Here is a 27,304-nt window from a genome sequence, read left to right as displayed (position 1 = left end):
GTCCTATAAATTTTAACATAACTGATTTAGATAAATAAGTTTTATTTATAGAAGTTTATTTTTTTAACTACTCAACATTAATTGGTTTTTAAGTTTTTTTGTAGTCTATTAAAGAAAAAATAACAACATTTACACTCTTCTATTTCTCACATCCCACACTTAAGTCTATGCATGCTTCCTTCTCTGTCTTGTACCTTCCTTTGCCTTTCTGTTGTTCCTGCTGCACAATCATTGTGCTTTACTGGCTTTGTAAAGGGCATTTCCATGTTCAATTTTTTCCCTTTTAAATATTATCTACATGTGGCCATCAAACTAAATTTCCTCTTGACTGATTCTAAGTTCAATAGCATCTCCTCACTGAAAACTGAGTCTCTTCCTTTGGACTTTATGACAGAAGTAAACAACTTTATTTATTTTTTAATTTGTTTTTCTGAAAGGCCCATTTTGCTTCATTCAAATGAGTATACTTTTGAATTCCATTGGAAATTGCATGGTAGTCCAAAATAGATTAATTATTGTAACAGTAAGGCTAAGGGGCATTATGCTGGAATTTAAAAAAAACAACAAAAAACAAAATATAACCTTTAAAGTCTTAATGGCTTACAAAACAAAGGTTTCACTTCCACTGGGCGTTACTTTCCCAGTGTTTTGAGAGGATCACTCTTCAGTTTTCACTCAGAAACCTAGGCTGAAGCTGTAGCCACTGATCTTGAATGTTTCTCTTCTCAACACAGCCCGTTGGCCAGCTTTAAACACAGAGCCCCACTTAACTGAAAGGGGCAAAATAAATACCCAGAAGAATGGAGAACTAAAAACATTTAATAAAAATATTAAAGACATACACTGTACATATTTTATTAATAAAGGATATCAATAACAAAACTGTCGCTAGATTTTAGCCATTGAAAATGTCGACCTGAATTTAATAATGATAAATAAGAGTAATAGGGAGTCATCTCTCTCAATTGTCTTCCCTCTTTATAGCACGGAAGTGTGTACCTCTCAAAATACATTTACTTCCATTTGTAATTTATAATAATAATTTCGAAGCAGTAGCAATAATATTATTTACTAGGAACAAACATGCCATTAAGTGTTCTAAGTAGATTACAGGTATTCCCCTGTTGATCATTCAAACAATGGAGTTATTATAATCCCAACCTTACAGATAGAATAGAGTTATGAAAAGTAAAATAATAGTGAAGATAATATGAAAATGTTTTATTTCACCCAAGGAATAGTTACAGAATACTTCTGTCTTTTATCATAATAAACATAATGTCCTAGATCTCCTGAGTATGGACATTGTTCCCTGAGGATTCTAGGCTCTACTCTGCTGCTGCAATTAAGCAGGTCATGGTGAGTTCCCAGGGTTTGGACTGACGATGCACCTGACTCAATAGACCCACTCTTGCAACAACAGTTGGTTCATTCTTAGATGCTGGTTTCTCCATAGGTGATGCCTTCTACCACTAAGAGTCACCACCTTCCATTGTCACTCCTCCTGAGTAAAGCCTACTTCCTTGTCCATAAACAACATTTAAGAACTTAATTCCATTTTGTTTCCTGGGGCTATTTTTTCTCCTATTTGTGGGACACTGCAAAAGATATGATATATCAATTTGAAAACAGTGTGAATAAAAAATTCATCATGCTTTTAGAATAGCATTTCTCAAACTTTCATACCTGTAAGACTTTGAGAAGAAAAATATATACATGATAAATTATTGAGAATTCATCTGAGAACACTAATTGGAAAATCCCTGACTTACAAACTCAAAATTATTTCAATTTATGGGCTTTTATTAATTGGTAGTAAATTAGCACAGAAAATATACCTTTTGTTTTCCTAACGGACAAATATGTAGATTAGATTGTACCCAAAGGAAAGCACAAAATAATAATTTAAGCAGAATTTGCAGATCCTACAGAAAACTATCCTTGCATCTTCAAGGTTAATGAATACCATTATAAGATATAAGCGTATAAAAAGTATACTTGGGGCAAATACCTTACTTCCTAGCCTCCACAATCTAGCATCAATCTTTCTTTCCAGCCTATTAGTATCACACTAATATGGCAGAGGGCTATTACTGCCAAAATGAAGACTTGCAAATATTTTATGGTTTAGTGTATACAATTTCTCCAAAGGAAAATATGTTTCCTTTTAAAAACATATCTTAAATTCCATATCCACATTGAGATAATTCCTGATAACCCTGTTTGAAGATAAATACCGATGAATATTTTCACATTTCTGCAGTCTGGGATTTATGAGTGAAGGGCACTGGAAAACTTGATTAACGGATGATTGCAAAGCAAAAATTCATTGAAAGCTAGAGAAGGTATATTGGAGAGATTTAGAGACTTATCTCCACAGTACTATTAGCATATATCCCAGAATTCAGACATTTCTCTCCCTCCCAGGAGAAGATTTGCACACATTCCAGAGTAACGATTTTTCTCTGAAGGATGCGCCAATGTACTAGCAGCCTATAAACATTTAGACTCATAACTAGCATCCAACTCCTGTGCTGTTACTGTCCTGGACATGCCAAGTAGCATTAAGCTCTTACCACATCATTCCCTGGGGAATGGGCACTAACCCGCTCTGTGACTACTAAATGGTTTCTTCTCTGCTCCAGAGACACTGTGCTTTATCTATCTATCTATCTATCTATCTATCTATCTATCTATCTATCTATCTATCTATCTATCTATCTATCTATCTATCTATCTATCTATCTATCTCTCTATCTATCTATCTATCTGCCTACCTATCTACCTACTTATCTATCATATATACAAACTATAGGTAAATAACACTTTATGTACTATTTTAAGGTTACTTCTTAATTCCTACACTTTATTTTATATATTCAAAAGTACCTTACCTTTTACTCCCATACGGAAAATACTTAAAAAATAACCAGGAAATTCTGTTAACGTAATTTTACATTAAACATTCAGAGAAAAAAAAAAACACTTTCGAAAGCTGGAAAATACATTAGAAGTTACTTGCCACTGCCACTATTACTTTCTCTATCATATCAAAGGAGTTTGCCTAAACTACTAAGTGGAAATATTGTCACACTGGGAAAGTTATTCATCTATCCATGTAGCATTTACTAAAAGAGTGGAGGAGAGGTGACCCAATACTGAAGAACTTGGTATATTGAAAATATACAACTTTATTTTTAAAAAGCCTTAAAAACTTTTAATTTGTGTTCTTTTCAAAGTAAAGGTATTAAAATAATTTATATAGGTTATGTTTTAATTTACACAGGTTCAACTGTTTTATTTTTCTAGTCAAGATTATACTTAAACACAACATATCAAATAACTAGTCCCAGTTATCACATTGTGTGTAGATCATTATAATAAAAGCCCACAGTGTAAGGATTCTGATTCTGCTCCTCTCATCAAGAGGTTGACCCTATTAAACCATCCTCCTGAACCTGGCAAGCAGCGTGACTTGCTTGGATCAATAGGCTGTGGTGGAAGCTACTTAGTGGTTTCTAGAATACAGACCTAATGCATTCCCACTCTCTCTCTGTGACAGGCCAGCCTAGAGTACGTACAATCACATTCAGGAGACCCAAGGCAAAGTGAGGCCATTTTATACCCTCTTGCATGTTGGAGTTATCAGATGACTACTGTCACATAAGTGGTCCTAGATGAGACTAGTCGAAAACATCCCAGCTTACCAAACCACAGAATTGTGAGTGGTAAAAAAGTCATTATTTCAATTCTTGTTTAAGACATTAAGTTTGAGTGTGGGTTGATTTGCAACAATAGATCACTGAAAATACATACTATATTATATTTTAGATGTCACAAATGACACCTATTTCTACTGAAATATAAAATGAACAATCATTTTGATACTTTGTATAAAGCATTTAATTTCAATAGACCTGCCATCTGTAAGCTAAATATTGCAATACTGAAATCACCACAGAAACATTAAAGTATTGGCAGTGGCAGCTCATTTATAATGAAATAAAAAAAAAGAAAAGGTTGCATTCAACAGACTTTATCAAAATCTGGCCAGAGTTAATGATTCAGGACTTGGAAAGCAGAGTCATAGCTAAGGAAGTCATATAATCTCAAGGTACTTTGAGTAATGCTATAAACCACTTTTACAGGAGCAAACATTTTGTCTAATTCCCTCTCCATTTCCTCTCAAACATGTCACTCCAGCAATCTACAGATGGGGCCAAAGTGTCCACGTGAAAATCTGAATACATATCAAGTTTCACTAAAACAACTTCACAGCAGAAATAAATTCCACAGAAATGATACCATGGGTTTCCCAATCAGAGATGAGCAAGTGCTCAGATAATAAAATACTATGACTTTGGAGAAAAGTAGAGATCTACTTTTATGCTAATTTTCTAACCTTGTCATCTATCTTTTTCACACGTTCACACACTCACTCCCCCAGATCCATTTTGAGAAGAGAGACAGAAACAAGAAAATTCTCATAAAAATTGCAAGGTGGAAGTAAATTATTGAAAGGTAATTTTTTTTCTTTGTCACTGCAGGTTTCTTATTGAAAATATAGCATTCTTTGTAAATAAAACATTTCACAAATATGACCTAAAATTATCCCCAATTCAATTGTTGATGATTGACATTTTTTTTTTCTGTTTCAGTACCAATACAGTTTTGACTGATGTTTCAGTCCTCATATGAAAGACTATCCTTGTTAGTTAGTCTTAAAGATCCAATAAGATAGCGAATGGTTTCAGGAGCATTAGGAATTAAGCTCAGATGTTCTTACCTGCAGTGTTGGTGAAGTCTTTTCCATGGTACCCCAGCTTAGCACCCAGACCTGATCATGTGATTTGTCATAGTGTAATTTAACTGGGACAGGGTCTGTGCTCACTGCCTGCAAGAAAGAATTGAAAGAAATATTTTCAGACTATACTATTAATTTAAAAGTAGTACAGAAAAAGGGGTGTTGTATGGGAATTTTACATATGTGCATGATTGTTTTGTAAGTTCACAACCTCTATAATAAAAACATATTTTAAAAAGTAATAGGATGGGTTTGAGAGAAAAAAAACACAAAATGTAAGACATGGACTATAGTTATTGGTAATATTTTGATGAGGCTCTTGCATACTTTGTGACAAATGTTTTGCGGCAATACAAGGTGTTGGTGGTGGGTGATATACGGGAAGACTGTTGTATGATGTTATGCAGATTTATTTTATAAGTTCACAACTTTTAGTATACATTTATTGTTTATGTATATTCATGTATGAATGATATGCTTCAATAAAATAAAATAAAACAAAATAAGTAGTCCAAAAAATATGGGTGAATCTAAGAATTTACAGGTCAGAGCTAAAATTTAAGTTGCCAATTATGTAGTTTTCTAAGCTATCATTGATTAATTTGGAAATACGATACTTTACTCAGACCCTTATTTTTGTACATCATGTGGACAATTTTATAGTATTCAGCACCTATCTAAATTAGGACCCATGAAGAAATGATTTAGAAACTCAACATATAAATGGCTAATCTGTGCGTTTTAAACAGTTGTTGAATATAGGTATGACTATATTTATACCCTTAGATTTTTCCATTTGAGTGCTGATTACAGTATTTGATCATCTAGAATGCTAAAAAGCTAACAATCTGATATGAGGTTGTAACTATTATAGCTGATTACCTAATTTAGCTTTCTTAATGAGAAACACAAAACTACAGAGAGAAGGAAAAGCAGCTTTGTATTCTTGTGTTTTTGCACCATGCTGTGTATGGTAAATGTGTTTCTCTGCTAATATTTATAATATTTAACGCTTAAAACAAAAATCTCAGAAAACAGATTTCCACCAGGAAACTCTCTCAATCACCTTAATTTCGAGCTATTTATATTACAATTTATCACCTTTTTAAAGTAATTTCCTCTACTAGTTGCTTTAATCTATTTTCTCAGTTTACAACATAAAAGAGATTTTATTCATAAAATGATCTTTACCAGTATTAAAAGCATTTTTCCCCCAAAGCACTGTTGAGCATCCTTGAAGAATTTTCCAAGCCTTAATTCCTTACATAATGTTATTCTCAGTAGATTAGTAAAAAATCAATACACTGGTGACTGGACATAAGGAAATTCATAATTTGATAAAATGTTGGGTAATTTAGTCTTTTTTTTGGTCTTTATTTTTTTAATGTTACATTCAAACAATATGAGGTCCCCATATACCCCCCACCCCCCTCACTCCACTCCTCTCATAGCAACCACCTCCTCCATCATCGTTGGACAGTCATCGCACTTGGTGAATACAGCTCTGAGCACTGCTGCACCACATGGTCAATGGTCCACATCATAGTTTACACTCTTCCCCAGTCCACCCAGTGGGCCATGGGAGGACATACAATGTCCAGTAACTGTCCCTGCAGCACCACCAGGACAACTCCAAGTCCTGAAAATACCCCCACATCACATCTCTTCTTCCCACTCCTTACCCCCAGCAGCTACCATGGCCACTTTCTTCACGTCAATGCTACTAATTTAGTCTTAATAATACAACTCTTTTCTCAAACCTTGGCAGCATTCACCTACTTAAAGTTCTCAACTTGCTTGGATTACTGAATTAATTCATTGATCTCTGAAGATTTTAAACATTTCTGTACCACTGCATTAGTGAACTCAGCTCTTTCTTCCTGCCTGAAAGAACCATGAAAGTGTTCTGGTGTTAAGCAGGAGCAATCAATGTTCTCAAGGAAGTGTGCCCCTTTGGCTAGCACTGGGAATCCAAATCAATGACTAATACCCTTTCCTTTTGGCAAATACTAAGTGCCCCAGCCTCTTTAGCAGCTTAGTCTTTAAGTAAAGACTAATTTGACAGATGATTTCTGAGAGAAATGTTGTACTGTCAAAAGAGGCAGTCACACAAGAAGCTTTCACTTTCCTTTATTCCTTCATTGAATGCTGTCAGATATGGAGTTTCCAAAGCAATTTGAGGTCAATAAACAAAAAACTTAAGGAGGAAAAACCAGTATTCTAAGAACACACAGGAGAAAAAAAGAGTCTGAATTCTTGATAATAATCTTGAGTAGCTGTAAAAACTTAGAACAACTTCCTAGATTTCCTGATTTGGGGGGTAATTAGATCATTTTATTATTTAAGGTAGTCTTCAAATGAATTTCAGGTGGTTCATTTAAATTTCTTAATGTACTGATATAGAATTCCAATGTTTATATTGAAAAAGACCTATCATTAATCATGCTTAAAGGGATGAGTTAAAAATTAAATTAAATGGAAAAAATGCTTTTAAATCTAATTTTTAATGATACATTTTGATTTCTTAATTTTAATATTAATCATTAAACTCAATAAATTTATTAAATATAAATAATATTGCAAAGTGATAAATTAGACATTATTTTTTACAATATTAACTTAATACTTTGTATTTCAGCTTTTTAAAGTTTGGTCTGAATTTCACTTTTTATTGATGCTTGGTTATTAAAGTTCACCAGAACTGAAAAAGTCATAATGATCAAAATGAAAATAAGTATGTCTGACACAATTCATGTGAAAAATTTTAACTCTTGCAAAAAGTCTATTTGAAAGTTTTCAAGTGTGCAGATGTAACACATTTTGCAGAGGGAATATTTGCATGGTTTTTAGTAACAAAATCATATAACAATGATAGAAATATTTTCAAACATTCGTTTTCAGAATAATCTCTTCATAACCAATTTTCAATAAAAAAGCAGATATTTTCTTAATCATTTTATACAACCAACTTTTTTTGGAATGTATAAATTAGATGTATAAGCCTGTACAAAATAGCTGTTTATATGCTATTGACTTCTATTTGTCCTCATCTAAAGAATCAGTAAATTTATATTATTTGCTCTTTTTAAATGAAAAAAAAGGCACTGATTTTGACATTATTTAAAAATTCTTTTCCACAAGAAAACCTGTGAATATGTTTCATAAAATAGTTCAGATATTTCTCTACATTTTATTATTAGAATTTTAAAGATCCTTGTATCCTCCACAGCTTCTTTCTCCTTTACCTCTTATTCTCAGGAAATAGGGTTTTCTCTACTTTCCAAATACTGGTTTCATTGTAGCACTTCCCAGTTGTCTGTCATCGTGAACAGAATTGCTAATCATCTTTTTTTTTTTTTTTAAGATTTATTTATTTATTTCTCTCACCTTCCCCACCCACCCAGGTTGTCTGTTCTCTGTGTCTATTTGCTGGGTCTTCTTTGTCCGCTTCTGTTGTTGTAAGCTGCACGGGAATCTGTGTTTTTCTTTGTTGTGTCATCTTGTGTCAGCTCTCCATGTGTGCGGCACCATTCTTGGGCAGGCTGCACTTTCTTTCGCGCTTCGGTGGCTCTCTTTACGGGGTGCACTCCTTGTGTGTGGGGCTCCCCTATGTGGGGACACCCCTGCATGGCAGGGCACTCCTTGCGCGCATCAGCACTGTGCATGGCCCAGCTCCACATGGGTCAGGGAGGCCCGGGTTTTGAATCGTGGACCTCCCATGTGGTAGACGGACGCCCTAACCACTGGGCCAAGTCTGCCGCCTGCTAATCATCTTTAATCTGGATTATTGAAATAGCTTCTTCACATGGTTTCTGATGTCTATACTTATAATCCTGAATCTTTCTCGACAGAGTAATCAGTGACATGTTTTAAAGCATTACACAGTCATGGCACTAATCTACTCAAAACACTACAGTATCTTCCCATTTCCTTCAAAGTACTATCCAAGGCATTTATGACGCAATGCTCAACATGGTCTGACACTTGCCAACCTGCCCTCTTTGATCCCCTCACTTACAGCTCTCCCCTGAAGGCCTCCGGTTTGGATACTCTCAGCCTCCTTGATGTTCAGATGACATGCCAGGCACCCTTCTGCCTTTGGTCTTAGGGTTTTTCTCTGGAATTTTCTTCTCCAAGATATCCAAATGGCTAGCTTGCTTAACTATTTCTTAATTCACACCTCACCTTCTCAGTGAGGCCAGTCTAATCACCCATGTAATACAAGCGATGGCCTCTCTGTGTGTAAGACTCCTCATCCTCAGCTCCCCCAATCCCACTGGCACGGCACTACCCTTTTACCTTCTCCGATAGCACTTATCACCTTACGCATTGTACAATTTACACATTGAGTATACTTATTTTGTCTTGTCTGCCTTCATCCAATAGATTGTAGGATCCAAGAAGACAGGATCTTCTTGTGTCTGTTTAGGTATTGATATAACCCATGCATTTAGAACAATGTCTAGTAATTAGTAGCACTCAATATTTAATGAATTAAATTGTTATAAATCTCAAATTGCAAAACTGTACAACATGCCAAAATTTATAATAACCATCACGATTATAATTTTATTCAACAAAAACAATTATATTATATACTGTGATGGTTAGACTATTATGTCAACTCGGCCAGGTAATTGTGCCCAGTTGTTTGGTCAAGCAAGCACTGGGTTAACTGTAATACAAGGGCAGTTATGGACTTTAGTCACCATTGACTTTACTGCAGTGGTAAATAATAGATAACTGATTACAATTACATCAATCAGAGAGATTGCCATCAGCAATGACTGATGCTTAACCCAATCAGTTGAATGCCTTAAAAGGGGAGATGATTCTAGCATTGAGAGAGAATTTCCCAGCTTGTCTTTGGACAGTCAACATTTCCCAGAACTAGTCAAGAACCTTCACCGAACTCTCACTGAAGCCCCTGCTTGCAGCCTACCTGCAGCACCTGGACTTGTGCATCCCCATGGCTGTATGAGAGAATCCTATAAATCTCATACTATTGACAAATATCTCTTGTTAATTCTGTTTCCCTGAGAACCCTGACTAATGCATATACCATGCTTATTATGCAGCAAGTTTTGTTCTAAGTATTTTATAAATAATAGTACTTTTAGTTTAATCCTCATGACAAATCCTTTTACTGAGTTATGTGCTATCATTATCTACTTTTTACAGATAAAAGTGAACAAGAGATTTGCTATACCAATGTTGACCTCTCCATATTATGCAACTTTCCACTTTCTTCAAGATAACTAGTATACACCATGTGACACATGATCGTCCAACAAATAGAAAACTCAGACCTCCAATATTGGGCAATACTTTAATTATTTATAAAATGTAATATGAGTCCTTTTTGAAGAAAAAAGAAATATAAATAAATTTCCTAGGAATCCCACCCCCACAACTAGTTATCTTGCACCTTCTAAGGATTGCCCACACTCACTCTGAACACCATCAAGGTAAATGATATTTTTTGCTTCTGCAGTATCATCCATTTAATTCAGGAAAATGAAATATGCTAAAGGACAATTTTGGGGAACAGAGAATTGGGAAAAGTGTTGGTCAGCTAATCTTTTTTTACTTTAAAATTAACCTACCTAGAGTACTCATTTGTTGCTTACTATTGATTTAAATTTCATTACTGATAGTATTGTGCAAGGAAAAAAAATTGTTTTCAAACATTTCCTAGAGAATCCTATGTAAAGAAGAATCACTTGTAGCTGGTGAATCAGAACTATGCCCTAATAGAACACTCCTTCTCAAATTTTATTAAGCTAGTTGATATATTCAGAAATGATAGCATTTAAATAACTTAATATTTTGGTATTGTGATGACTTAATAGTAGTAATCTACATGTTTAGGTCCCAGACTCCACATTTATTGATTTTCTATTTAAATGCTAGTATTAGAGTATTTCATAATGAGTGATTAACTTTTAGTATATTCCTCTGTAAATTCTAGATATTAAAAATATAACCTATTGTGGCATAATAAAAAAGGTAAATTTTTATTTGGTATAACTTTATAAAGATATTGATATAAAACATTCCCTTTATTTTTATATTTTATACATTGTTTAAAGATACAAGTTCATCATAACATGTTTTGTTTTGTTTTTTATCTTTGCTGATGTGTAAATATTAACTCCCAGATAATTGCAAAATAAATCGTGTCGCAAAAATTCATTAATATTTCTTGGAGGGGAAAACAACATCAAAACTTTTTAAATGCATGCCACAGTGGTCACAGACCAGCTGCATCATCAATTTCTGTAAAGACGGCTTATTCTATAAAGGTGGAACATGGATAATAACAACAATGATACACAAAACCCATGGTTTAGTCTTGACATTAAGGAACAGTGAAGCACAGCTTGTTTATCAGTCTGACAAGGAGAGTACCAGCTGGCTAATTAAGTGAACCTAATTTAAACTAATGATGTAGATTCTCAAGATAATGTGCTAATGGCTAAAGGAGACTGCTGATGATACTTAAGAGTACTCCCGAGGTGTTACTGGAAGCCACTTCAGCATCCAAGCAGAACCTGATTTTGTTTCATGAAAGACAAAATGAGGTCAGTTGTTTACTAGTTCATCATTCACACAGCAAAATATCAGTTGATGTCATTCTTAAAAAAAAAGAGTAAGAAAGCTGTAAGTGAAACTGATGTTTAAGGCGTCAATTCTGTTATTCATTCCATTTAAAAAAATGGTGATCTTTTATTTTTTGCTGCACATAGAAATGATTTTGATGTATCCACTGAAAAGAAATATCTCTGTGTTCCCCTAATGCTAATAATTTATCGCAAAATTTGTGAAATCTCATATTGTAAAAAAAGTCATTTTAATAATAATATGCAACAGAGCTCAAATTTTAAAAATGTTTACTCCCAAATATGCATTTAATGCCTGTCTACACAGTCAAATACATTCAAAAGAAAAGGCCAGACACTTTTTTTATTAGAAGAAGCCAGTATAAAATACCAGGGACATAGGGACCTCCTTTAATTGGATTGCAAAGACAATATTTGAGAGATTAGCTTTAAATAAGTTTAGTGTTTGTTTTCTTTTGTTTTACGTTTTTTAAAAATAAGGCATTTTGACTCTGGACTTAACCTTTCCATTTCTAAACCTACATCTATCTCTTGTATTTTATATAGTGTTTTGGAGATGAATAACTAAATTTTATATTTTTAGTTACTTCTGTTTAATATGATGAGGCTAGAAAGAAACAAGTAAACAAGGGGGGCAGCACACCGTAAGGAAGTATTACTTCATTTGGATAAAAAGAAGACTGACTTTGAATGTGGTCTCAGTTGAGAAAAGAGTTCAAATTGAGAAAGGATGTTTTATTTTTAGAAAATTAACTTTGTACTGGCAGTTCACTATGACTTTAAGAGTATCTTCTGTCCTAGGACATCAGTGAAGTTTAAATCACAAATAAAAAGGTTTTGTTTTTTTAAATTAATTTTTTGAAGTAGATAGAAATATTCTATTTTCTGTTCACAGTTTTCAAACTTCAGTTACTAGGTTTTTAAATTTATACAGAGAGCAATATCTAAATCTATAAAAGCTATCATTTGTGAGCTGCTTTAAATTAGGATAAATCTTGAAAGAATTTAAAATTGTAAGAGATGAAGTATTTTCACATATGAAATAGATTCATTAGAATATTCATAATTCACCTTTAAACATATACTTATGAGGATTTAAAATGAATTACTATGGCAATATTAAGACTACTATACAATGTGCTATTTCATTCAGCAGGTAGTAGATTTATGGAATGCATCATCAAAGAGGTGTAAAGCTGAAATTACACATAATTGCAAAAAAAGACAATTTTCCAGAACTGTGTGAGCAACCGTCATAACACACTACTGCTTCAGCCTTTCTGCTGCCAGGATTAAGTTCCTGTGCCTTCCTTACAGAAAATATCGGATATGTTGCTTTTGGTGCCTCCTATATTTCCAATAAACGGAGGGCAGCAATAGAAAGTGAGGCAATAAAGCTGATAAATAGTAGTGTGAGATAGGGTGCATCAAGAGAAAATTAAGATTTGTCTTTGATAGTGGAATGTCTAAGAATATACAGAAACTATGAGAAAAATCTCAATTATTTTGACAGGTCAAAGCTGGCTTCAGAGATTGCTGTCAGTGAGCCTTACAAGCCTTAAGATATTTAGTTATATATCAAATTCCTAAGGCTGGTAGCCGGAATAAAACAGAAAGCCAGCTACAAGTCAATAAAGATTCAGATTTTTAACTTCCTAAATCTCATTAAATTCCCTATTAAAATACTGCTTTAAAGTTTGGCAGAACATTTACCTCTAAAACTATCTGGGACAGAATTAGTTTTCAGAATGACTTCATTTAATTAGTGTTAGAACTATTCCTTTTTTATTTTTCTTCTTGACTATATGGTAATAACATATTTTCTCACTGAATTGGCCTTTTCACTTAATATTTTTCTTGGTCATTTTATGCTTTCTGTTAGGGCTGGAGTTACACCTTTTAAAGAAATTTAAATGCTGATAATAGTGACTTTTGACCCTATTCTTTGCCAAATTTCCCAAAGAATCATCTATTTTATTCATCTTTTTAAATAAATCAATGTTTAGATTTTACAGATTGATTCCATTTTTTTCTTCATGCTTTCCTTCTTCTTTTCTTTATTTTGTATTATTTTTATTTTCTTTAACTAAATTTTCAATTTGTCTGGTTAAATATTTTATTTTCAATCTTGTATTGTTTTATAAAAGGTAGCAAATCCAGTTAAAACACAGCCTTCCATGAATCTAACATATTTAGTCCAAATTACCATGATTTAAAAAAATTTACTTTGGTGTTCTTCATGAGCTTAACATTGTCAACAGAGAAAGCATGTGAAATCATTTCATTAATTTTTCTTGAGACTTGAATTATAGCCTAACACGTGATCAACTTTATTAAATGTTCCATTTTGGTAAAATTATTTCACTCTCTTCCGGTATCAAATGTTGCTACTGATAAATGTGCTGGCTTTTTAATAACAATTCACCTGTCTTTTCTCTCTGAATCATTTTGAAATCTTCAATTTGTCTTGATGTTTGGTTGTGTCATTTTAAGTGACTTACATTTGTTCAGGTGTATATTTTTAATAGATCATTTTTAGAGCAGTTTAGGCTTATAGAAAAATTATGCAGAAATTACAGCATTCATATATATATACCCTCCAAAGTTTTACCTATTTTTGACATCTTTTATTAGTGTCATACTTTTGTTACAATTGCTGAACAAATATTGTTATGTTATTAAAACTAGGATCCACCGTTTACATTAGAGCATGTATTTGTTTTTTCTGTTTAGGTTTCACTGTCCTTCCTAAATCTGATTATTCAAATCTTAAAACAATTATATGACATTCTTATTCATTTTGACCTAAATATTAACTCTCCCTTTTTTTTTTTTATTATCTACTTCTGGAATTATCATAGCAAAGTTGATAGGTTTTACCTCTACTTCTAATTTTTATTTTATTCCTCTTTACCTCTTTACACTGTACTCTGAATAATTACAGCAGATCTCTCATTTTCATTTAATATTCCTTCAAATTTAACTAATTTTTGTCTAGCACATACCTTCAATTTTAATGTCAATGGTTAACTTTTAATTTTTAGAAGATACACTTGGCTCTTTTTCAAATACAATTATTTATGCTAAGAAGTCAAGGTCAATTAAAATAATATTTTGACAATGCTCTTTAATCATTAGTTAAAAAGGTTTAAAAACAATGCAAGTTATTGGTGGTAAGGTGAGATACTATATATGTTTGTTTGATGTTATATATGTTTGTTTTGCAAGTTCACAGCTATTGTACATTTATTGTTTATGTATGAGTGACATATTTCAATAAATGAAAAAAAATAAAGCGGAAGAAAGTTTGAAAATAAAGTCACAAACAATGAGATCACCAATGTAGAAATATAGAAAAATACTCAATATTGTAAAGATGTCATGACTCCCTAATTTTATTAGTGGATTAAAAGCAATTCTAGGGAAGCGGATTTGATTCAACTGATAGAGCATCGCCTACCACATGGGAGGTCCAGGATTCAAACCCTGGACCTCCTTGACCCATGTGATGAGCTGGCCCATGCACAGTGTTGATGCGTGCAAGGAGTGCCATGCCATGCAGGGGTGATCCCCCTGTAGGGGAGCCCCACGCGCAAGGTGTGCGCCCCATAAGGGGAGCTGCCCAGCATGAAAAATGTGCAACCTGCTCAGGAGTGGTGCTGTGCACATGGAGAGCAGATGCAGCAAGATGACAGAACAAAAAACGACCCAGATTCCCGGTGCTGCCGACAAATATACAAGCGGACACAGAAGAACACACAGTGAATGGACCCAGAGAGCAGACCACTGAGGGTGGAGGGGGGGAGGGGGATAAGGGGAGAGAAATAATTAAAAAATAAATAAATCTTAAAAAAAAAAAAAGCAATCCTAAGTCAAAATTTCAGCAAGTTTTCATAGAAACTGACAACTGATACCCACACATGCTGGTTTTTGAAGTGTGAAATTATATAACCATTTAAAAATTATTGATCTAAAAAAGATAAACACACACACAAACACACCCTCAGACACTATGTTTGATTTCACATTTCTATGCCTTGACTCTTCAACACATAATCAAAGATTTGCATGAACACAGGCTCCAAAATAAAGTGTGACAACAATGTTCATGGTAGCATTTTTCATGATATTTCAAATTTAGATATAGCTTAAAAAGGCATCAACAAAAGAACGGATAAATAAAGTTTGATATAGTCAAATAATCTATATATCTACAGCAATGAAGAAAGAAAAAAACACTAGCAATTGCTGTCTACAAATAATATGATCTCTCAATCATAATGCAGAACAAAAGAAGCCAAATACAAATGGTGACTACTGCATATTCCATTTCTGTAACATTCAAATATAAGTAATTTTTTTGGTGATAGCAAGTATTGGCTAGGAAACAATAATTAGTATTTTAATAACAAGTTCATAAGAATGCATTTGGGAAGAGGCCCAATTTTCTAACTTATAAAATCTAAGTGTTAGATTCAAGACTGAAAATCTCCACAATCATGAGTGCATAATAATACAATTTTTAATATTTTACGATTATATAAATTCTTCTACAGTCTTCTGATATTTTATGGTAATGGCAGGCACAGTGAAAAATAATATAATTTATGTTATTATTACCATAGCATTTGCACATTTCATTACTGATATTTTATATTAATTTTAAATTTGACATCATTGTTGGAAGGTGGAAGTTATATTAGTAATAAGTGATGTTAGCTTCTCTCACTTTTGAATATCTATTAGGTAATATATATTCAGTGAGTGTAGTTCTCTACTTTGAAAACAGAATTTATAAACCAGCCAGATAATTCCTGATACATAATTTAATTTTAATCTGCTAGAAAAAGAGTCTTGATAACACCAAGCTGAATGCCAGAGATTTGTTGACCTATGTTGCAGCTGAAATAAAAATAAAAGCAATCTAGCTAACAGCCAACTATCTCAAAGACAGACACATACAAGATAAAATGTACACTGCAAGTCATTCTCATATTAGATACGGAGCCATTAGAGTAGGTGCCCATGGTAAATGTGTGACCCTGGAGGCACTAGAGTTTTCTAGTTGAATGGCTAACTATTCATCATTTTAGTGATGATTGTACTGTTCATTCTCATATTAGAAACTGAACCATTAGACTGATCATCCACTGTAAATTTGTTGCCTTAGAGATACCAGAGCTCTTTAATAGAAACATTTTTCTTTCTTTTATTTATGGTACCGAACACATTTCATAATAGACATTCAATAAGTGTACACAGAATGGATGAGTAGATGGATGGATTAACGAATTCAAGTGAAGTTGTTAAGGATTCTTGGAATAGGTACTACTAACTTGAGCTCTTTGGGGAGTTTTAGTTCCTTTCTATTGAAAATTAGAGAGACTAATAGCTGCTTCAAGACTATTTCAAACTTAAATTGGAACAAAAAATAAAATATTTGATCAATCTTAAGAATGGTTAGGTCCCAGTGTCTCTCAGAAATTTTGTAAGAAACATGTATATAGCACTCATATACCACACTGTTAAAAATGCTGTATTTTCATATAATCCTCATAAACTTTGTGAGATGCATGCACTAAGAAATGTCATTTAACAGATTGTATATACATCATGAAGCTATTTTAAGTTTATTTCTTCTGAGCAGAGGAACAATAAACCATAATAGGCAAGGGCTCAAACACTGGAGACAGACCATTTATGTGCATGTCCTGCTCTTCTGCTTGGTAGCTGGGAACGTAGGTTCAAATAAATGGTCCAAGTTGCCTAGACTTGAATTAAGCAGGGACGGAGACACTTGGTGGACCAAACCAGATTTATTATATCAGAGGATCATAAACACATGACCATGGCAATGTTTAGTGGAAGATTCTTTATTCTATCATTGACTTGTGTGCAATTACTTGTTTTATTACTATTAAAGCCTATTAATTTATTTTTATCTAATGAAGCCTGCTATTGCCTCTGCTTTGTTGAAAATAAAATAAGAAATGTTTAATTTTGATTCTGGGGCTATAATTTAGAAAAATTTAACTTGCCTCTTAACTGTTCCTCTTCTTGAAACTTATGTGGGTTATTAGTCTGAATTTTGTTAGTTTAATATTTGTATGTACTAATAAATCTAATTTTTGAAAACAAAAATATTTAAAATGCCTATTTAATCCATCAGACTCAAGGGAGAAAAATGAGAGTAGAGTTTACAGAAAATAAATGTTTTCCAGTTCTCCATATAATGAAATTAGCTATCAATAACAATTGAATCCCAATATACTAGTTACTGGTAAGATTATTGAGTACACTTACTTTATTTTTTAATGTTTAGTGTCAAAAATCGGATTTGTTATTACCTGAACAACTTTTTGGGACTGCACATCAACAATAAGGACTCTGTCCAGAGTCGGCTGTGCCACATATATGAACTTGTCTTTAACGTTTACAGCTGTAGCCCACACACATCTTTGAATTTCATCTCCTTCAGCTTTGGGACAGACTTCCTCCTATAATTTAGGAAATGGAAAATGAAATGAAGACCTTAAATCATAACATAAACCACAATATTATAGGTAAAAGAAATGTTTGGTATTTTACTACTTTCAGCATCAAAAGTAAAAATAAAAATTTTAAAGTTAAATGAAAGAAAATAATATATAGATTATATACTAAGCTCATTAACTGTGCATAGAAATCAATGCAAATAAGTTCACATTAAAATTCTGTCAAGTACTTACTTTTCTAGTGTAACAGAGGCCTATTATTGCTATTTGCTAATAATTATGCAACTCAGTAATACAAAAGTAACACAATGCTCTTTCTTAAATCCCCCAGTCGTTTCAGCTTCTTAAACAGAATAAATGTCACAATCAACTATATTCTGAGCTTCCTGTATCACCAGTAGCTACTTCCATGACAAATTCACTGCTAGAGCAAGAAAACATTTTGTCAAAACCCACCAAATCCTCTTGGAATGGCTGAAAAGATCTTCTAATTAGTGGTTAATCGGCTGTTTAGAGAAATTAATCTATAAAAAGGTGTTATTTGCAGGGTTTATTTACAACTTGATATCTAATCTCCTCAAGTTTTTGAGTATCAATACCAAACTTATACAAAATCTTTCACTGTGCCAAAGGCTTGTTATCCTGCTCCCTTCACCTTCTCTGTATGGTTTGTGCCAGATCACCACAAATGGGGAAAATACCCTTTGTTTCCTCCTTGTATTCCAATCAATAAATGAATGTCGAAGGAACATGTAAACCTTTAGGAGTCATGCTGGGAGACACAGCACTAGTAGAAGCAAGTTAGAAATATCATTTAACTCAATATTTTTGCTTTCGGATTTTTCTTCTGCTCACTAGCTTACCGGTTTCATAACTCACCCATTTTATTAACAGAAAAACCACTAAGAAGGAGATTTGCTGACCTGATTGTAAAAAAGACTTCTGAATTTTCATTCTTAATTTTAAAATTAATTTCAATGAGATGTTAAGAATCAAAGTGTTTTTGTTTTACTATACTTGGGAATATTTTTGTTCTTCTCCATGAAGGACCCACAAACCATTTGATGAATAAAGCATTTAATTAGTATTCTTCATGTTCTATCTTTTATTTCATGTGTAGCCACTAATAAAGAAAAAATGCCTAATGAGGTGAAGCCACCAGCTACCTAGTTTAAAGATGGATGTAAGGGTGTTTGCTGTTGTTTATCAATACTATGACAATAATAAAGTATAAGGGAATAATATTGCTACCTGGAAGAAAGACCTATGGGAAAAATGACAGCAGGAAAGTAAAAAGTACAAAAGAAAGGAATAAAACAAAACAACAGCAGCGAGAACAATAAAAAATAAGCAGTGTTTCAGTTCATCCTGGTTTATCTTCAGAGAACTGGATTTGCAGTATGAATGGGGCAATAAATAAGCTGCATATTAAATAAAAGTCAATTATAAACACTCCAGTGTTACACGTGCTTTTAATATTTAGGCATCATATTGATGATTGAAATCTAATTTCATAAATTTGCTTACTTCATTTACTATCTCAAACTAAATCAGAACACTCTTTTCTCTCTAGTTCATGTTATCTTTTTACTAATGACTCCGTTCACCATTTGCATTCAAAAAGCATTAAAATAAGAAGAACAATCCGGCCTTTATGGACATCACTAAACATTTTTTTTTCATAAAAAGATAATACCTGATAACAACAGTTGGTATTTAGTCTTTAAATGAAATTCCTCAAAAATATAGCTTTTCTGACAGCACAAATATTATTTTTCTGTTCGCCAAAAATTAGGAACATAATGTAAAAACCAGAGAACTTTGGGATGAGACGTTGACTTTGTTGTCTGAAATATATGTTCTCTAAACTTCAGGTCTAATACTGGGATGACATGGAGTGTCCGTACTTTTTTTTTTTTTTTTTAATTTTATTCTCCCTTCTCCGCAGGTTCCCTAGTTGACCGACAATGCTTCTTGGGTCTGCCTCCAGGTGGAGCGTGGGAGCTGGGCGGGAAAGCAGCCCTAGGTTCCCGGAAGGTGCAAGGACATTTTTTGGTTACTCCAAGCCTAGGCTTTTCACTCTCCCTTAGTTAACAGAAAACATAGCTCATGGGTAGCAAAGGTTCGGCGCCTATGCCCATCTCAGAGTAAGAGAGGAAGGGACAAGAACCCCTCCTGGCCTTCTGCCCACAGCCCTGCCAGTTACTTTTTCACATCCTGTCTAGTCGTTGCCAGGTTCAGCCATTCCACAGGAATGCACATGGTGGTAGAGGTTGTTCCAGGCTTCTAAGACATAGGCAAGGGAACTGAAAAGTAAATACTTAATGCATGGATGTTGTTATGGGTTGACCTGTGTCACCCAAAAAGATACTGTGAAGTCCTAATCCCCAGTCTACCACAATGTAACATTGTTAGGAAACAGGGTCCTTGCAAATCAGATTGTTTAAGACGTGGTCACGGTGGAGGAGGGTGGTTCCTTAATCCAAAATGATTGACAGCTTTATAGGAAGGGAAGAAGAGACAACCACACACAGACCCTGCGCAGAACTCCATGTGCTAACAGGCAGAAACTGAAGAGCTGCAGCTGTAGCTGCAAACCAAGAAACGCCAAGGATTGTGGCAAACACCCAAGCTAGATGCTTTCTTTGCCCCTACAGGTTTCAGATGGAGCATGGCCCTACTGAAAACACCTTAATTTTATACTTCCACGCTCCAGAACTCTGAGACAATACATTTCTGCTGTTTTAAGTCCTGGAGTTTATTCGAATTTGTTACAGCAGCCCTGTTAAACTAACACAGGTACCTTCAGGTAGTTTGTTAGTTATGAAATTCATTCTGTTACATGCAATGTAGCATAATCATTATGCACTGACGCCAATGGGGTCAATGTGTGTAGTCCTATGAAACCCCTGAGAAAGAAGCACAAAACCAAAGGCACAAGTCTCTCCTAAGCACATGCCCAGAATGTCGTGCTGTAATTGCATTCATCAATTTCTATTGAAACATTTTCTGTGTCAAACTTTTTTCCTCAGAAAAATAGTGTATGTTTTGACAAAAATCTATTTAGCTAGAAACAAACAATATATGAAATATGTATTTGAAAGGCTGGAAGAGGTGGGGGAAATATAGACCTGAGGTTGATGAAAGGCTCTGATTATAAGAAACTTGTTTACACATTTGTTGTTGCTGTGTAAAACTTACCAACACAACCTGCCAAAATAATGGAAAGAGCAAGTGACCTGACACAACTGTCAACCAAACAGCTACTGAACCAGGAACAATTTCTACACTTTTGTGTGTTACAAAACTATTCAGCCATAAAATAAACTGCTCTATTGGGAATATTTTACAGGCTCTCCCTATAAATCATCCCTGACCAGATTTTTAAAAAAAGATTTTTACAAAGCCATTAAAAGTTTCCTGACAGTCCCTTGGAATTTTCTTTGCTTCACTTTATGCCATTATTTCTGATTATAGTCTATAATGTCCCATTTTACAATAGCACTAGTATTTTTCAGATTATATATATTATTATTTATTTCCATGTATGGGAGTTGTAGAGGAATTTTTTCACATGCATTAGGCATTTAATGGGATAAAAGAGAGACAAAAATGTCAAAGATGCAAAATAAGATTACGATAATACATGTGATGAGGAAAATTGTCAGGAATTATATCAAAGTGTATCATTAACCCATTTTTTTATAGAAATATATACTAGCTTTTAGAATGAGAGGAATTAGTAAATTATCAAAACTTAAGAGAATGAGAGTCAATTTAAAAAGTTCATAATTAGAACTTATCTAATTCCCTTTATATCATTTCCATATTTATTTATATATTTCCTGCATATATGTTATCCTCTTCCAGGATTTTAAAAGAGGATTAGACATATGACTACTTGTAGTAGACGTTTTTATCTGGCAATTAAAATAGTGTTAATGGTGTCTAATTTACTAAACATAAGTCGAAAAGGTGAGTTATCTATTTGTCTTCTACTATGACTTTGCTATTTTTAGTTATTTTACTGATTACCTACGGAAAACACTTTGCCCTCCATCTTCTTCCTCTTCATAATCCCACTCTCAGTACAACCTACATCATTCATGGAGAAGTCTAATATTATTTGACATGAGTTTCTTTATTTTCCTTGCATCGGACTCAACAAACTTCTGTTTCTATTTTTCTTTCATCTTTTACTCTTTTCTTAGAAGATCTGTCCTGACATTAGAAAGGCCTGCTCTGCATTTCATTAATATATATTAATTATAACTTTATGAATTATGAATTATGTGTCCAGGCATTCAAATATGCCATTTCCCCCTAAATTTACAAACAAATTATATAAACAGCTTTAATTCAATGCATCTGTTTTCCCATCCAATCGTCCATCAAATTTTCTTTAGACTTTTGAACAAGTTGTTTAGAACTTTCCTTCTCTCTCTGGCCTTTTACTCTAAATTGGTCATGGTTTAAACCACTTTCATGAACTTACCTATCCCAAAATACATTCCCTAAAATCCATCAGTTTTCCTCAGAATTTCCAGTGATTAGTCTTCAGTCCTTGTGAGGAAGCATTTATTGGGCACTTAACTATGCAAAGGGAATTGTACGAAGTTATGTTTGGAAATAAAAATATGAATATGATAGAGCACCTGATTTCAAGTTACTTATAATTTTTGCTATATTTGGCTTGATGGTTCTAGAAACATTCTCCTTTCATTCTTCTAAGGTTAATATCATTAAAGAATGGCCGCTAGGTCAGTCGGACTCACTGCCTTTTTTAATATGGCCTAGCAGTTAGAGAATGTTTCTGCCTTTTTTAATGGCTGAAAAAATCAAAAGAAGAATATTATTTCATGAAAAGTAAACATATGAAATCTAAATTTAGACAAAGTTTTATTGCGTCACAGACATGACCATTTGCTTAAATATTGTCTATGGGTACTTTCATGCTATGATGACAGAGATCACATGGTCTACAAGGTCTAAGATATTTACCATCTGGTCCTTAATACAAAAAATTTGCTGACTCCTGCTTTGAGACCCTTCACTACTCTCATTTTCCTTTTAATTCCATTAGTTAAATTCTGTCCCTCTATGTTGTTTTCTTTTCCTTCCATTCCCTAATTGTGGTTATCTTAAAGCCAAGGCTTAGACATTACATTCCTCTGAAAGTGCATTCATTCTGATTGTCATATTATTATCATGGTCCGATGATACCCATTGATTAATCTTGGCCCTGCCATTCATAAGTCCCTCCTCCTTTCTCTTTTCAGAAAAAATTTTGAGTGGATAATTTTGAAATAGGGATATATTTTAAAAAGCATTCAAAGATATCAAAGAAAAGGTAAAATACACATGCACAAAAATAGATACATAATAGAAAGATAGAACAATTGATCAATCAATAGATATTAGACAAAGGAGACAGATATATAGGCATTATAATAAGGATTGATTTATATTAGGAAATTTATGAAAACTAAACAACTCTATAAAATAATATAAAGACTACTGGGAAAGACAATAACAAAGAGTCACTGACGATGAAAATCATTTACTATACTATATGTAAAACATAAGTATATTTGATATAGATAAATATCATATCTTTTTGAAAAAAATAGACAATTATTTAATAAATGACAAATCTAGGAGGCTAGGAAACAAAAATACTGAAAATTCAGGCTATATAAAGAAATATCTGATTATTTGCCTAGTTTGGATTGTAAAAGCATTATGCATTTTCCAGAGATGGAGATAAAAACCAACCGACTTTCCAAATTTTAAAAAACAACAAAAGTGTAGCAACTGGTATTTAGTAATGATATTATTTTGTGTTATCAGCAAAATAGAACTGCTATGAAACACACAAGGTGACCTGGAAGTATGCACCCATTATCCAAAGGTTTAGGCAGCACCCATCATGGATCCACCAAGGGCCAGTACATTGACACCCTTAGGAGAGGACTGAAAGGGAATTCTCGTTGACTCAAAGGATGGGAGGGGGACATGTAAATCCTTTAAGTCTGAGAACATCTAGAGATATTGTAGACCTAGTTATCTAACTTATCTGCACACTAGTTCCTGAGAATAAGTTGTCTTTAGTAGTTTTTCACTGTTTATCCTTCTCTACTTCCCTACCAATCAGTTTTCTAAGACCAGCGGGAAAGTGTTCTCCCTTGGCAGTATTTAGGGATAGAATTGTAATTGTTATGCTCTTTACTGCCAATTGCTCTCAGTAAACCACTCTGCATTTCTGTAAAGTCAGAAATAAAGCATAAGATTGCCTCATATGGAAGAGAAAAATTGTCAACACCACACTTTCTCTTCACTTTGGACTTTCTTTCAAATATTCTCTCCTAGAATCCCTCTTATACAAATAATAACAATAATAATAGTAAATCTTATTCAAAAGGTACAGCTGTAACCATTGTACTCCAACAAAATTCCCTGTGTTCTAGCTAGCATGTTTTCCTTAATACTTCTTTGAAAACACAGTTGTTTTCCCAGCTATTGAACTGCACACCATTTTATTAATCAAATTCTTCTCAATCTGTATTTGGCAACCACATTTCTAATACCTCCATGTAGCATTTCTAAGGTCTTACTGATTTTTCTCCATCTGAAATTTCACAGTATTTTTGTTTTGTGCCATGTAATTTATCATTTAATCATATATTGCCATACTAAACTAAAATATTAACCTTTGTTATTTTAAATTTCTACATTTTCTATCATGATAGTGAAGGAACAATATTTGCTCAGGAAATACTTGCTTAAATGTCACTTAGAATAGTTCCCTTCAAACGTCAAGAAATGTATATTCCTCAATCATGAAGTTAAATGCTATGCCATGTTATCCATATTCATTGGGAAAAGTGAAATCTAGAGCAGCACTATTCAAAATGTTGTCTGTGAATCACTTAACATTATCATACCATTTGTTACCAGCTGAAACAAGCATAGAAATAGAAAATAATCATTTAGAGACCTTAATAGCTATTTGACCTTGCCACAATATCCATGTGTATGATCACTGGACCTCTCTGCTGGAAAAGGAATTAGACATGTTTGGGTATTGTCAAACCTTGACAGGAGGATTGGATGTGATGAAAACTACCTATTAGTTAAAAAAAAATGCACAGAGATGAAAAACAAGCATATTTTTCACAGGTAGATTAAGAAGCACTGATGTCGAGCATCATTTTGTTTGGTAGCTCCCCCCACCATCACTTTTTATCCTTTCTTTCTTTCTTTTAAATAGTTTTGCTGGCACAAGCTGAGACTATTGGCACAAGCTGAGTCTATTGAGACCAATGGAATAGTGAATAATGGTACACCTGAAAAGTACTGTTCCCTTTATCTTAGGTAATTGAATGCCAATAATTGTGATTGATGAAGATTTGTGCATTTTGTCCTAAATAAAAGGAAATAAAACAAGGATGTTTAGGATGTGATTTCCAGGATATTTTTCAAAACCAAGTAGAAATACATATGATCAGACTAAGCTTTTTGTGAACACACTAGTTTTAAAGTATTTTCTTTATCTTGTTTTGCAATATTAAAAAAAATAGTTCTTACAATAATGAATTAAACAATTTAGCATCATTGAATAATTCCCTTATCTGGCCATTTTTTATTGTATTGAGGTTAAAGTATTTTCATCAATTTTTAATTGAAATGACTTATTATAATCCAAGCAACACAAATGATTTTATAAAATTAGACAGATTTGCCATTTCATTTAATGAAATGTTCATAAACAGTCGGGCTCATTGTGCTCTACACATAAGTTGTCATGACAATTTAGGAGAAGTATTTGCCTTAATTTGGGGTTATAGTGGAACACTGTCTGGAAGCATTATTTTATTTGTAGGATACCAAAGGTACAAAGGCTACCTTATAAGAAATTTCACCCTTTCTTTTAACATAAGAAGTTTGTGTTCATCTCTTTCAGTGACACAATGAAAATATGATTGATAACACTATGATTAGCATAAACTGTATACTGGTTTATCTTTTGAAACTGTATTGGAGAGGTTAAGAAAACAGGCTTTGAGGTCAAACAGACACAGATGGAATGCTCAGCTTAATGCATGTTAGCGGGGTAAATACTCCTTCTAAGACTATTTATCTTATTCGTAAAATGAGTATAATGATAATGGCTACCTCCTAGGGTTATTTTAAGGATTCAATGAGATGATAATTGAAAAAGGCAAGTAAGCAATAAATGGTACCTGTTTTTTCCACATAGAAAATTTTCTATGGACTACATTTCATGAAGGATGCAATAGTCTACGTATTTTTTATGCAAACTTCTGTTTCCAATTTTCCAAAATATTTTCAGGAAAAGCTTTCTGTGGTGATGTGAGAATTTTTAGGAATTACTTTAAGTAAAGCATGACTGTTGCGTATCTGGCCAGGGGAAATGATTTTTTCCCAGTCTTTCTGTCATTTGCCAGTTTGGTGACATTGATCAAATAACTTGACCTTTCTAGTGTTCTCATTTGGATATTGAGAGATTAAAATAGGATTTTGCCAATTAAATTTTTGAGTGTTAGATTTTGAATGACCATGGAAAAGATGAGAAAAACTCTAGACATTGCAAAATCTATATTTGCTATATTAATATGATCAGAAAACATAGACATGAAAGTCTGTAGAATTAAATTGCTAGTTTTTAAGATACTATATACGATATCTAAATGGAATAATTTATCATGATGCTTTGAATACCCAATATTATAGTTGAGTAAATTAAGGTATTTCTCATTGTCTCAGAACCAAAGCATAAAGGAAAACAAAATTAAACTTTTAAGGGTGAAAAAAATTCAAACAATTTCAATGAGCTAGAACATCAGATAAAATACAGATTTTTTAGTTTCTCCTTAAAATGCTCATCTCTCTTTTTAACTCTACTGACAGCAGAGTTCTAATAATGCACATTTTAATAATTGGTATTTTTAGGGATATAAGTTGAGAAGCAAGACAGATTATTACTTTTCCAGGTATGCATATGCAGCTCTTCCTTAAGATTATCTCTATCTTGTGACCTTTTTTAAAATGTTGACCCAGTAGCATAAGTTGGGTTAAGTTTTTTTATTATCTGCATGGGATTCAATATAGTATAATATCACCTAAGCAATTGAACTTTTTTCTACTGTACATATATCTGACAATGTCATTGGTGCCATGTCATTTTGGCCAAGTCCTTCCACCTTCCCAGAGAAATACCTGAAGTGATGACAGGCTTAAGAAGAGTTGCAAGACTTGCAAGAGTTGCAAGACTGAAGAGAATTGCTCTGAAATGTAGCATATTTATCTTCCAAAAAAATTATAAGGTTGTTACCAGAGTTAATTATATGGACTTCTATTTT

The 27,304-nt window shown here is 33.3% G+C and overlaps 1 protein-coding gene across 4 annotated transcripts in view; it reads right to left on the bottom strand.

Annotated features, from left to right (window-relative positions):
* FSTL5 (follistatin like 5) overlaps window positions 1-27,304 on the bottom strand; it is an 849,524-nt gene that overhangs the window by 64,798 nt on the left and 757,422 nt on the right. For all 4 annotated transcript variants that reach the window (XM_058276333.2, XM_058276388.2, XM_058276438.2 and 1 more), the window contains 2 exons: window positions 17,775-17,924; window positions 4,787-4,894 (listed from right to left, as the gene is read on the bottom strand). In XM_058276333.2, coding sequence (XP_058132316.1) covers window positions 4,787-4,894; window positions 17,775-17,924 — 258 coding nt within the window. The remainder of the gene's footprint in view (window positions 1-4,786; window positions 4,895-17,774; window positions 17,925-27,304) is intronic.

The sequence above is a fragment of the Dasypus novemcinctus genome, chromosome 1 (genome assembly GCF_030445035.2).
Source record: "Dasypus novemcinctus isolate mDasNov1 chromosome 1, mDasNov1.1.hap2, whole genome shotgun sequence".
NCBI lineage: Eukaryota > Metazoa > Chordata > Mammalia > Cingulata > Dasypodidae > Dasypus > Dasypus novemcinctus.
This window is presented reverse-complemented; position numbering and strand designations above follow the sequence as displayed.